The 13507-nt window shown below is 43.5% G+C and overlaps 1 protein-coding gene across 1 annotated transcript in view; it reads right to left on the bottom strand.

Annotated features, from left to right (window-relative positions):
• The window catches only part of cfap74 (cilia and flagella associated protein 74), a 404620-nt gene that overhangs the window by 227142 nt on the left and 163971 nt on the right, over nucleotides 1-13507 (bottom strand). Inside the window, exon 7 of the mRNA XM_072244753.1 lies at nucleotides 7876-7980. Within this exon, the coding sequence (XP_072100854.1) occupies nucleotides 7876-7980 (105 nt within the window). The remainder of the gene's footprint in view (nucleotides 1-7875; nucleotides 7981-13507) is intronic.

Genomic DNA, 13507 nt, shown 5'->3' with positions numbered 1-13507 from the left:
TTGCATGAGTAAAGCATAACTTGTACGCTGTTCTTTGGAAATTGTGTATTTTTCAATAGTAAGTATATGTTGGAAAGACGCGTATTTACTAAGTACTGTACAAAAGTCTTAGGCACATATATATAGCAAGGGTGCATGAGATTTTTGCACAGAACTGTAGCAATTTTATGTATTACACTATACTTTTGAAATGTAGCTCCAGGACAACATCCCATGCACAAACAACCTTCACAGCATTCCACTCAGAGACTTGGGTTAATATAATTTTTATTTCTTTTTTGTGACTCCACGTGCTATCTTAACTGTATGTGCTGATTGCTGTTAGCACTGAGTTTTGGACCTTGGCCCCAGCAGAACGCTGTTTCATTTAGTTTTTACAAATGTATATTGAATGACAACTAAGCATGAACATCAACTTAAACTTAAATCTTTCAGATTGATGAGCTTTCATTGGAGGGCCTCCTTCCTCTACATTGGTGAGACTTGATGTAGATTGGGGTACCGCTTAGTCGAGCATGAGGGAGGCTGAGGAAGTGATAAATAGAACATAGAGAGAAGTAGTTACACCCAAGGTGGAAAACACAGGAAACAAGGTGACAGTCAGGAAGGAGAAAGGAGTTAGACAGTCATTGCAGAGCACCTTTGTGGCGATTGCCCTCAACAACAGGAATACCACTTTGGAATCTGCCGGGGGGGTATAACCTAGCAGAGGAAAGCCAAAGCGGTCAGGTCTCTGGCACTGAGTCTGGCTCTGTGACTCAGAAGGGAAGGGACATTTTGATCAAGTCATCAGCATTCTTAAGTGGGAAGGTTAACAGCTAGTAGTCGGGTCCATACAGGTACCATTGAGTAGAAAGAATGATGAAGGTCAGCAAAGTGAGTTCAGGGAGTTAGATGGTAAGTTAAAGGGCAGGACCTCTAGGGTTGTGATTTCAGGATTGCTACCCATGCCATGTGCTAGTGAGGCCAGAAATAGGAAGATCATACAGTTTAACATGTGGTCTAGGAGTTGGTGTAGGAAAGAAGGTGGCAACGTTTTGGATCATTGGGTTCTCTTCCAGGGAGGGTGAGACTTGTACAGAAGAGAGGGTTTGCACCTTGAACTGGAAGGCGACTAATACCCTAGCAGAAAGGATTGTTTGTGCTGCACAGGGGGTATAAACTAGAGGTGCAGGAGGATGGAAACTGGAGTGCCAGAACAGTTAGTGGAGAGATTGTGGAGACCTCAGACAAAGTCAGGAGACTAGAAGTTGAGCATGGTGCAACTAATGTCCTGGGCTGTGTATATTTCAATGCAAAAAGTATCGTAGCAAAGGCAGATGAAATCAGGGCATGGGTCAACACCTGGTGTTATGAAATTGTAGCCATTGGTGAGACTTGGTTGCAGGAGGGGCAGGACTGGCAGCTCAATATTCCAGGGTTCAGTTTTACATGCGACAGAGTGGGAGAGATCAAAGGACGAGGGATGGCAATACTAGTTGGGGAAAATATCATGGCAGTGCTCGATCAGGACAGACTAGAGAGCTCATCTAGTGAGGCATTGTAGGTGAAACTCAGAAACAAGAAAGGTATGACATGTTAATAGGCATATATTATTAATATACTGGCTAAAGGATGCATGTCTCTGGGAGCTGAACGTCCAAGGATACACGGTGTATCGGAAGGATAGGAAGATAGGCAGAGGGGGAGACGTGGCTTTATTGGTAAGAAATGATATTAAATCGTTAGAAAGAGGTGATATAGGATCAGAAGGTGCAGAATCTTTATGGGTTGAGCTAAGGAATAGCAGGGGTAAAAAGACCCTGATGGCAGTTATTTATAGGCCTCCAAACAGCTGCAGGGATGTGGACTACAAATTACAACTGGAAATAGAAAAGGCTTGTCAGAAGGGCAGTGTTATGATAATTGTGGGGGATTTTAACATGCGAGTAGATTGGAAAAATCAGGTCGGCACTGGATCTCAAGAGAGAGAATTTGTCGAATGTCTGCGAGATGGCTTTTTAGAACAGCTTGTTGTTGAGCCCACTAGGGGATCGGCTGTACTGGATTGGGTATTGTGTATTGAACCGGAGGTGATTGGAGAGATTGAGGTGAAGGAACCCTTAGGAGCCAGTGATCATAACATGATTGAGTTCACTGTGAAATTAGAAAAAGGGAAGCCGAAATCTGATGTGTCGGTGTTTCAGTGGAGTAAAGGAAATTACAGTGGCATGAGAGAGGAACTGGCCAAAGTTGACTGGAAAGAGACACTGGCGGGAAAGACGGCAGAGCAGCAGTGGCTGGAGTTTATGCGAAAAATGAGGAATGTGCAAGACAGATGTATTCCAAAAAAGAAGAAATTTTCGAGTGGAAAAAGGATGCAACCATGGTTGACAAGAGAAGTCAAAGCCAAAGTTAAAGCAAAGGAGAAGGCATACAAGGAAGCAAAAATTAGTGGGAAGACAGAGGATTGGAAAGTTTTTAAAACCTTACAAAAGGAAACCAAGAAGATCATTAAGAGAGAAAAGATTAACTATGAAAGGAAACTAGCAAATAATATCAAAGAGGATACTAAAAGCTTTTTCAAGTATATAAAGAGTAAAAGACAGGTGAGAGTAGATATAGGACCAATAGAAAATGATACTGGAGAAATTGTAATGGGAGATGAGGAGATGGCAGAGGAACTGAACAAGTATTTTGCATCAGTCTTCACTGAGGAAGACATCAGCAGTATACCGGACACTCAAGGGTTGCAGGGAAGAGAAGTGAGCGCAGTCACAATTACGACAGAGAAAGTACACAGGAAGCTGAATAGGCTAAAGGTCGATAAATCTCCTGGACCAGATGGAATGTACCCTCGTGTTCTGAAGGAAGTAGCTGTGGAGATTGCGGAGGCATTAGCGATGATCTTTCAAAAGTTGATATATTCTGGCATGGTTCCGGAAGACTGGAAGATTGCAAATGTCACTCCGCTATTTAAGAAGGGGGCAAGGAAGCAAAAAGGAAATTATAGACCTGTTAGCTTGACGTCGGTGGTTGGGAAGTTGTTGGAGTCAATTGTCAAGGATGAGGTTACAGAGTACCTGGAGGCATATGACAAGATAGGCAGAACTCAGCATGGATTCCTTAAAGGAAAATCCTGCCTGGCAAACCTATCACAATTTTTTGAGGAAATTACCAGTAGGCTAGACAAGGGAGATGCAGTGGATGTTGTATATTTGGATTTTCAGAAGGTGTTTGACAAGGTGCCACACATGAGGCTACTTAACAAGATACGAGCCCATGGAATTACGGGAAAGTTACATACGTGGATAGAGCGTTGGCTGATTGGCAGGAAACAGAGAGTGGGAATAAAGGGATCCTATTCTGGTTGGCTGCCGGTTACCAGTGGTGTTCCACAGGGATCAGTGTTGGGGCCACTTCTTTTTACATTGTACATCAATGATCTGGATTATGGAATAGATGGCTTTGTGGCTAAGTTTGCTGATGATACGAAGATAGGTGGAGGGGCCGGTAGTGCTGAGGAAACGGAGAGTCTGCAGAGAGACTTGGATAGATTGGAAGAATGGGCAGAGAAGTGGCAAATGAAGTACAATGTTGGAAAGTGTATGGTTATGCACTTTGGCAGAAAAAATAAACGGGCGGACTATTATTTAAATGGGGAAAGAATTCAAAGTTCTGAGATACAACGGGACTTGGGAGTCCTCGTACAGGATTCCCTTAAAATTAACCTCCAGGTTGAGTCAGTAGTGAAGAAGGCGAATGCAATGTTGGCATTCACTTCTAGAGGAATAGAGTATAGGAGCAGGGATGTGATGTTGAGGCTCTATAAGGCGCTGGTGAGACCTCACTTGGAGTACTGTGGGCAGTTTTGGTGTCCTTATTTAAGAAAGGATGTGCTGACGTTGGAGAGGGTACAGAGAAGATTCACGAGAATGATTCCGGGAATGAGAGGGTTAACATATGAGGAACGTTTGTCCGCTCTTGGACTGTATTCCTTGGAGTTTAGAAGAATGAGGGGAGACCTCAGAGAAACATTTCCAATGTTAAAAGGCATGGACAGAGTGGATGTGGCAAAGTTGTTTCCCATGATGGGGGAGTCTAGTACGAGAGGGCATGACTTCAGGATTGAAGGGCGCCCTTTCAGAACAGAAATGCGAAGAAATTTTTTTAGTCAGAGGGTGGTGAATCTATGGAATTTGTTGCCACAGGCAGCAGTGGAGGCCAAGTCATTGGGTGTATTTAAGGCAGAGATTGATAGGTATCTGAGTAGCCAGGGCATCAAAGGTTATGGTGAGAAGGCCGGGCAGTGGGACTAAATAGGATAAAATGGATCAGCTCATGATAAAATGGCAGAGCAGACTCGATGGACCAAATGGCCTACTTCTGCACCTTTGTCTTATGGTCTTATGGTCTTATATATTACAGACCACTCAACAGTCTGAGGGATTTAGAGGAAAGAATTTGCTGCAAGATCGCAGACTGTTGCAAAGTTCATGAAAGTTTTCTTAATCAGTATGTAGAAGTCCCAGCAAGAGAGTGAGCAATACTTGCTCTGCTATTAAGGAATGAGACAGGGCAGGTGTCAGACATTTGTGTAGTGGATCACTCTGCATCTTGTGATCACAATGCCATTAGTTTCAAAATAAATATGGAAAAAGGTAGGTCTGGTCCATGAGCTGAAATTCTAAACTGGAGAAAGGTCAATTTTGGTGCTATCAGAAAGGATCTGGCAAGTGTGGACTGGGACAGGCTTCTTTCTGGCAAAATTGAACTTAGTAAGTAAAAGGCCTTCAAAAGTGAATTTTTGAGAGTACAAAGCCTATACGTACCTGTCAGAATAAAAGGTAAAGATAACAAGTGTAGAGAACCCTGGTTTAGAAGACATACTGAGACCATGGTTGAGAAAATAAAAGGAGGAGCACAGCAGGTATAGGCAGGTAGGAACAAATGGGGTGCTTATGGAGTATAAGAAGTGCAAGAGAGCACAAGAAAGTAATCAGGAGGGCTAAAAGAAGGCATGAGGTTGATCTAGCAGACAAGGTGAAGGAGAATCCTAAGTTATTCTACAGATATGTTTAGAGCAAAAGTACTGTAAGGGACAAAATTGGTTCTCTGGAGGAGCAGAATGGTAATCCATGTGTGGTGCCAAAACAGACGGGGAAAATCTTAATTAAGATTTTTGCATCTGCACTTACTCAGAAGACGGACACAGAATCTATAGAAGAGAGGCAAAGCAGCATCAAGATTACAGAAGAGAAGGTGTTTGCTGTCCTGAGGCAAATATGAGTGCATAAATCCTTAGGACCTGACATGGTGTTTCCTCAGACCCTGCAGGACGCAAGTGCAGAAATTGCTGGGCCCTAGCAGAGATATTTACATTATCCTTAGTGACAGGTGAGGTACCAGAGAATTGGAGGATAACAACGGCTGTTCCACTGTTCAAAAAAGGCTCTTAAAAAATCCAAGTGAGCCTGAATCAGTAATGGGAAAATTATTGGAAAGGACTAGATATATAAGTATTTCGATAGACATGGACTAATTAAGGATAGTCAGTGTTAGAGTGATTTTTGGGTTTAGGTCATTTACATTTAGCAAATGGCTTTGGCCACCAGTCTTCTGTTCCCTGACAATGTTACCGTGGATTTAGTTTGTAACAATGCATTTCCTAAAAGCTGTGAGTACCAGTCCAGACACTGCTGGCGCCTGTGGGATGGATGTGACCCAGAAGGTTGTGAAGTTTGCATGTAGATTCAAAAGAAAGCATTGTCTATACTTGTAAATATGGAATTGTCTTTTGTGTTTAGCAAAAAAATATCGAGCTCCACATTGGGGGCAGCAGACCTTTCCATCAAAAGCGTCTCAGTATGATATGATGCCTACTGTACCTTGTTTTGTCGAATAAAGAAGCTGCTTTGTATCTACCAGTAACTCTCTCTCCAGTGATTTCATTCACGCAACAACAGTCAGCATGGCTTTGTGTGTGAGAGGTCATGTCTAACCAATCTTATACAATTTTTTTGAGGAAGTTACTGGGAAAGTTGATGAAGATAAGGCAGTGGATGTTGTCTACTTGGACTTTAGTTAGGCATTTGATAAAGTCCCGCATGGGAGGTTGGTCAAGAAGCCTCAGTTGCCAGGCATTTAAGATGAGGTTGTAAATTGGATTACATATTGTCTCTGTGGGAGAAGCCAGAGAGTGGTAGTACATGGTTGCATCTCTTACTGGAAGCCTGTGACTAGTGAAGTGCACAGGGATTGGTGCTGGTCTGTTATAGTTTGTCATCTTTATCAACGATCTGCATGATAATGTGGTAAATTTGGATCAGCAAATTTCAGGATGACACTAAGATTGGAGGTGTATTGGTTAGCGAGGAAGGCTATCGTGGCTTGCAGCAGGATCTGAACCAGCTGGAAAAGTTGGTTGAGAAATGGCAGATGGAATTTAATGCAGATAACTGAAGAGCACTGAAGAGTGTGGTAGTACAAGGGGATCTGGGAATACAGGTACATAATTTGTTGAAAGTGGCGTTACAGGTAGATAGGGTCATAAAGATAGCTTTTGGCACACTGGCCTTCATAAGTCAAAGCATTGAATACAAGAGATGGGATGTTATGTTGAAGTTGTATAACATCAGTGAAGCCTAATTTGGAGTGTCATGCGCACTTTTGGCCATCGACCGAAGGTTGAAAGAGTGCAGAGAAAATTTACAAGAATGTTGCTGGGTGTGGAGGACATGAGTCATAAAGAAAGATTGAATAGGTTAGGACCTTATTCCTTGAAACATAGAAGATTGAGAGGAGATTTGATAGAGGTATACAAAATTATGAGGGATACTGTATAGATATGATAAATACAAACAGGCTTTTCCCTGTAGGGTTGGGTGGGACTTCAACAAGAAGTCATGGGTGAAAGGAGAAAAATTTAAGGGGATCATGAGGGAAACTTCTTCGCTCAGAAGGTGATGAGTGTGGAACGAGCTGCCAGCATATGGTGCATGCAAGTTCGATTTCAACGTTTATGAGAAGTTTGCATAGGTACATGGATGGTAGTAGCATGGAGGGCCATGGTCCCCACGCAAGTCAATGGGAGTAGGCAGCTTAAATGGTTCTGTATGGACTAGATTGGCCAAAGGACCTGTTTCTGTGTTGTACTTTTCCATATCCCTAATGACACTTTTGCTCCATCTGCAGAAAGCAGAATTTCAGGTGGCCAACCATTTTAATTCCTATCCTCATTCCCATTGCAATATGTCAGTCCATGGTCTCCATTTTTGCTGCTATGAGGCTATTCTCAGATTGAAGGAGCAACACCTCATATTCCATCCAGGTAGACTCCAACCTGATGATGTCAATTTCTCTAACCCGGGAACTTTTTCCCACTCCCCCTCCCCTCTTCCTCAATTCCCCACTTTCGCTTCTTACCTCTTCTCCTCAACTGAATATCATCTCCCCTGGTTCCCTCCTTCCTTCTCTTTTTCTCAAGGTCCACTCTCCTTTCCTATTGGATTTCTTCTTCTTCAGCCCTTTACCTTTGCCACCTATTACCTCCCAGCTTCTTCATCCTCCCTCCCATACCCGCCTGGCTTCGCTTATCACCTCCTAGCTTGTACTCCTTCCCGCCCCACACCTGCTTATTCTGGCATCTTCCCACCTTCCTTTCCACTCCTAATGAAGGGTCTCGGCCTGAAGCATTGACTGTTCATTCACTTCCATTAATGCTGTCTGACCTGCTGAGTGCTTCCAACATTCTGTATGTTTCACCTGATCTCTCCTTATCAATGCTGTCTGACCTGCTGAGTGTTTCCAACAGTTTCTGTTTTTATTTCAGGGTTTTAGCCTGTGCATTTTGTTGCTTTTCAGACACCCATGTTCTGTCTTCAGTCAACCACTTACTCATTCTCCTTCAACGTCAAATCAGTTTTTAAATGAATGTTCTCCTCCTTTTGAAGCTCTTCACACAACCGTCTGTGTTGTGCTCGAAGCCAAAACAAAGCAGCCCTGAGTGAACAAATTATTAATATTAATGATCAATACAATCATAATGGGACAAAATTGGTTTGGTTATAGTGTGGAGTGACACAGAGTTGATACAGGCCTTTCAGCAGATTGAGCCTGTGCAGACCCTCAGTCACTCATTTTAATGTCACATTCCCATCAACCCCACGTAGGGGGCAGCACAGTAACATTTCTTTACAGTGCCAGTGAACACCAATTGTGGTTTGATTCCTGTCACTGTCTGTAAGGATTTTGTATGTTCTCCCCATAACCACGTTGGGTTCTTCTAGCTGCTCAGAATCAGTCTTAATATCACTGACATGTATTGTGAAATGTGTTGTTTTGCAACAGCAGTACATTCTAATACTTAATAAAACACTCTAAATTACAATAAGGTATATATATAAAATTAAAGTAAATTATGTAAGTAATGCCAAAGGAGACCAAAAAAAGTAGTGTTCATGGGTTCATTGTCCATTCAGAAATCTGATGGCAGAAGGGAAGAAGCTGTTCCTAAGGCTTCTGTACCTCCTCCTTGATGGTAGCAATGAGAAAAGGGCATGCCCTGGGTGATGGAGGTCAATAGTGAGGTCCTTCTTGAGGCATCACTTTTTGAAGATGTCCTTGATGCTGGGGAGGCTGGTGCCATAATAGAATTGGCTGAGTTTACAATTTTCGGCAGCTTTTTCTGATCCTGTGCAGTGGCCGCAAAGATATATGGATTAGCAATTTTTGGGCATGCTATGTTGGCGATGGAAGCATGGTCACACTTGCGGGCTGCCCATAGTGTATCTTTGGACTGTATTGGTCAATGACACAAAACAATGCATTTCATTGTATTTTTTGATGTTTTGATGTACACCTGACAAATAAAGCTATTCTCTCTTTAGGTTCTACCAGGCACCCACACACTGGGGACAATTTTGAGGAACTGGTTAACCTACAGAGCTGTACATCTTTGGGATGTGGGGTAATTTCAAAAGATATGAGAGAGGCAAGTTTTTTTCACACAATGAGTGGTGGGTGCCTGGAAGGTGCTGCTTGTGGTGGTGGTAGAGCCCAATGCATTAGGTGCTTTTAAGCAATGTCTACATAGGCAGATGACTATCAGAAAAGTAGAAGGATCTGGACATTAGGGATTAGTTTATCCATCTATTTGGTTATTCATTTATGCAAACACGAGGAATTCTGCAGATGCTGGAAATTCAAGCAGCACACATCAAAGTTGCTGGTGAACGCAGCAGGGCGGGCAGCATCTCTAGGAAGAGGTACAGTCGACGTTTCAGGCTGGGACCCTTCATCCTGACGAAGGGTCCCGGCCTGAAACGTCGACTGCACCTCTTCCTAGAGATGCTGCCTGACCTGCTACGTTCACCAGCAACTTTGATGTGTGCTGCCTGGTTATTCATTTATTTGGTTTGGCATAACATCTTGGGTTTAAGGACCTGTTCCTGTGCTGTACTATTCTACATTCCATAACTAAAGTACCTGGAAGAATCCCACATAGTCACGGGAAGAATGTGCAAAATCCACACAGAAAGCACTTAAGATCAAGACTGAACTGCGGTCCCTGGCACTATGAGTCAGTGAGGCTGGAGAAGTCAGCAGGTCAGGCAGCATCTATGGAAAGGAATGAGCTGACAATGTTTCAGGTCAAGAACATTGACAGCTTGTTCTTCTCCATAGATATTGTCTGACCTGCCAAGCTCCTCCAGTATTTTGTGTATGTTCCTCAAGATATCCACCATCTGCAGAAACTCCATATATAGTAGATACTACCCTTTGTAAAAAAAACCCACCCCACAAATTAAGTCATAAGAACATAAGAAATCGGAGGAGGAGTAGGCCATCTGGCCCATCGAGCCTGCTCCGTCATTCAGTAAGGTCATGGCTGATCTGGTCATGGACTCAGCTCCACCTACCTGCCTTTTCTCCATAACCTTTAATTCCCCTACTATGCAAAAATCTATCCAAATTTGTCTAAAATATTTTTACTGAGGTAGCCTTCACTGCTCCATTGGGCAGAGAATTCCACAGATTCACCACCCTCTGGGAAAAGCAAATCCTCCTCATCTTCATCCTAAATCTACTCCCCCGAATCTTGAGGCTATGTCCCCTAGCTCTAGTCTCACCTATCAGTGGAAGCAACTTGCCTGCCTCTACCTTATCGATCCCTTTCATGATTTTATATGTTTCTATAAGATTTCCTCTCATTCTTCTGAATTCCAGTGAGTACAGTCCCAGGCAACTCAATCTCTCCTCATAGTCTAACCCCCTCATCTCTGGAATCAACCCGGTGAACCTCCTTTGTACCTCTTCCAAACCCTGTATATCCTTCCTCAAATAAGGGAACCAGAAATGTACACAGTACTCCAAGTGCGGCCTCACCAGTATCCAGTACAGTTGCAGCATAACCTCCCTTCTCTTAAATTCAATCCCTCTAGCAATGAAACCCAACATTCCATTTGCCTTATTGATAGCCTGCTGCACCTTCAAACCAACCTTTTGCGATTCATGTACAAGCACTCTCCAGTCCTTCTGCACAGCAGCATGCTGCAATCTTTTACCATTTAAGTACTAATCTGAGCTTCCATTTTTTCTTCCAAAGCAGGTGACCTTGCATTTACCAACATTTGTACTCCATCTGCCAGCACTTAACCTATCTATATCTCTCCACAGACTCTCTGTATCCTCTGCACAATTTGCTTTTCCATTTAATTTAGCATCGTCAGCAATCTTAGATACACTACACTCGGTCCCCTCTTCCAGATTGTTAATGTATATCGTGAAAAGTTGCGGGCCCAGTATCGGCCCTTGTGGCACACCACTCACTACCGATTGCCAACCAGAGTTAATACCCATGTATCCCAACTTTCTGCTTTCTATTAGTTAACTCATCCTCTATCCATGCTAATACATCACCCCCAACCCTATGCATCCCTACGCTAACACTATGCTAATATGAGAGGGCACAGTTTTAAGGTGCTTGGAAGAAGGTACAGAGGAGGCGTCAGGGGTAAGTTTGGTGAGTGCATGGAATGGGCTGCCAGCAATGGTGGTGGAGGCGGATACGATAGGGTCTTTTAAGAGACTCCTGGATAGGTATATGGAGCTTAGAAAAAATAGAGGGCTATGGGTAGCCCTAGGGAGCGGAGGCTCCTGTAGCGCCTACCTCGTTTATGGTAGATGTTCTCAATGGCGGGCAATTGGGTGACGATAATTCGCTGGGCAGTTTTCACCACACGCTGGAGTGCTTTGCAGTCTGATACGGGGCAATTGCCTGAGATGCAGTTGGTGAGTATGCTCTCAATGGTACAGCAGTAAAAGTCCATCAGTATCCTGGGACAGAGGTGAGCTTTCTTGATGATCCACAGGAAATAAAGGCGCTGTTGTGCCTTTTTGATCAGGATGGAGGAATTCAGGGACCAGGTGAGATCATCGGAAATGTGGATACCAAGGAATTTGAAGCTTGATACACACTCCATTACAGCTCCGTTGATGTAGATGGGGACATGAGTGTGGCTCCTAGCATGCCTGAAGTCCACAATAATTTCCTTGGTCTTCTGGGTGTTAAGGGCCAGGTTGTTTTCGGCACACCACGCAGCCAGGTGCTGGACCTCGTCCCTAAGTTATTGCTCACTTAGTGGTTTTTTGTTGCTTTTTAAAGTCCTCCCAATCTTCCAGTTTTCCACTATACTTGGTCACTTTGTACGCACGAGCTTTTAGTTTGATGCCTTCCTTTATTTCATTAGTTATCCAAGGCTGGCTCTCCCCACCCTTACTGTCCTTGCTTTTAACCGGAATATACTTTTGTTGAGCACCATGAGAAATCTCTTTGAAAGTCTTCCACTGTTCCTCAACTGTCCTACCATATAGCCTGTATTCCCAGTCTACACTAACCAAATCCTCCTTCATCCCGTTGTAGTCTCTATTGCTTAGGCATAATACACAGGTTTTCTATCGAACTATGACACCTTCCGTTTGTATGAGAAACTTAGTCATACTATGATCACTCTTTCCAAGAGGATCCCTAACTACAAGATCATTAATTTTACCTATCTCATTGAACAGGACCAGACCTAAGATAGTGCGTTCCCTTGTAGGTTCAGTAACATGCTGTTTAACAAAGCCATCACGGATGCATTCTATGAAGTCCTCCACAAGACTGCCTCAACCAACTTGATTCACCCAATCTATGTGCAAGTTAAAATCCCCCATGATAATTGCTGTTCCATTCTTACATGCCTCAGATATTCCTCTGTTTATTGCCTGAGCCGCCGTTATGTTAAGAACGCTACCCCACCACCCTTACCTTTCTGCCCGTCCTCCTATATTACCTGATATCCTTGGATATTTAATTCCCACTCCTCGCCACACTGTAACCACATTTCTGTAATGACCACTAAATCATACCCCTTTGTACTGATTTGTGCCACAAGTTCACTGACCATATTTCGAATACTACGGGCATTCAGATAAAGTGCTCTTACAATCACTGTGCTTTTAAAACCTTGCAATCCTTTTCCCTTTTGCACTTGACTTTTCTTTACCCCACTCTTACTTTTCTCTTTTTTATCTTTTGCTTTCTCTTTATCTTTATCCACACTTTTCTCTTTTACTTTATTCATATTTCTCCAATCTGCTGTACACCCCTCACCCCAAACGATTGAGTTAAAGCCCTATCCACAGCGCTAATTATGCGATTTGTTAGGATCCAGGTCCCATCACGGTTCGGGTGGAGCCCCTCCCACTGGTACAGCCCCTTCTTCCCCAATACTGGTGCCAATTCCCCATGAATTCAAACCCACTCCTCCCACACCAATTCTTGAGCCACACATTTAACTCTCTAATCTTCTTGACCCTATGCCAATTTGCATGTGGTTCAGGTATTAATCCAGAGATTAGCATCTTTTTCATTCTGCTTTTTAATTTCGTCCCTATATGTTCAAATTCCCTCAGCAGAACCTCCGTCCTCATTCTACTTATGTCGTCGGTACCCACATGGACCACGACAATTGGATCTTTTCCTTCCCGCTGAAAATTCCTCTGCAGGTCAGATAAGATCTTCTGAACCCAGGCACTACGCAGGCAACACAGCCTTTGGAATGCTCTATCCTCGCGACAGAGAACTCTGTCTATTCCCCTGACTATACTATCCCCAATTAACACTACATTTCTTTTCTCTCTCCCCTCTTGAATGGCTCCCTGAACTACAGTGCCACAGTTAGGTTGCTCATCCTTCCTAGAGCCCCACTCTCATCCACACAGGGAGCAAGAATCTAGACCTGTTGGACAAGCTCGAGGCTCCTCCAGTACTGTCTATTGGATCCCACTCCCCACCTCACTTGTAGTCACATCCTCTTGTTCTTGACCACAGACCAAATTTGAGGCAGCTAATCTAATGGGTGTGACTACCTCCTAAAACAGAGAATCCACGCAACTCTCCCCCTCCCTGATGTGCCGCAGTGTTTGAAGCTCAGATTCCAGGTTATCAACCTTGAGCCTGGTTTCCTCGAGCAGCCAACACTTG

Source organism: Mobula birostris, chromosome 27 (genome assembly GCF_030028105.1).
Source record: "Mobula birostris isolate sMobBir1 chromosome 27, sMobBir1.hap1, whole genome shotgun sequence".
Classification (NCBI taxonomy): domain Eukaryota; kingdom Metazoa; phylum Chordata; class Chondrichthyes; order Myliobatiformes; family Myliobatidae; genus Mobula; species Mobula birostris.
This window is presented reverse-complemented; position numbering and strand designations above follow the sequence as displayed.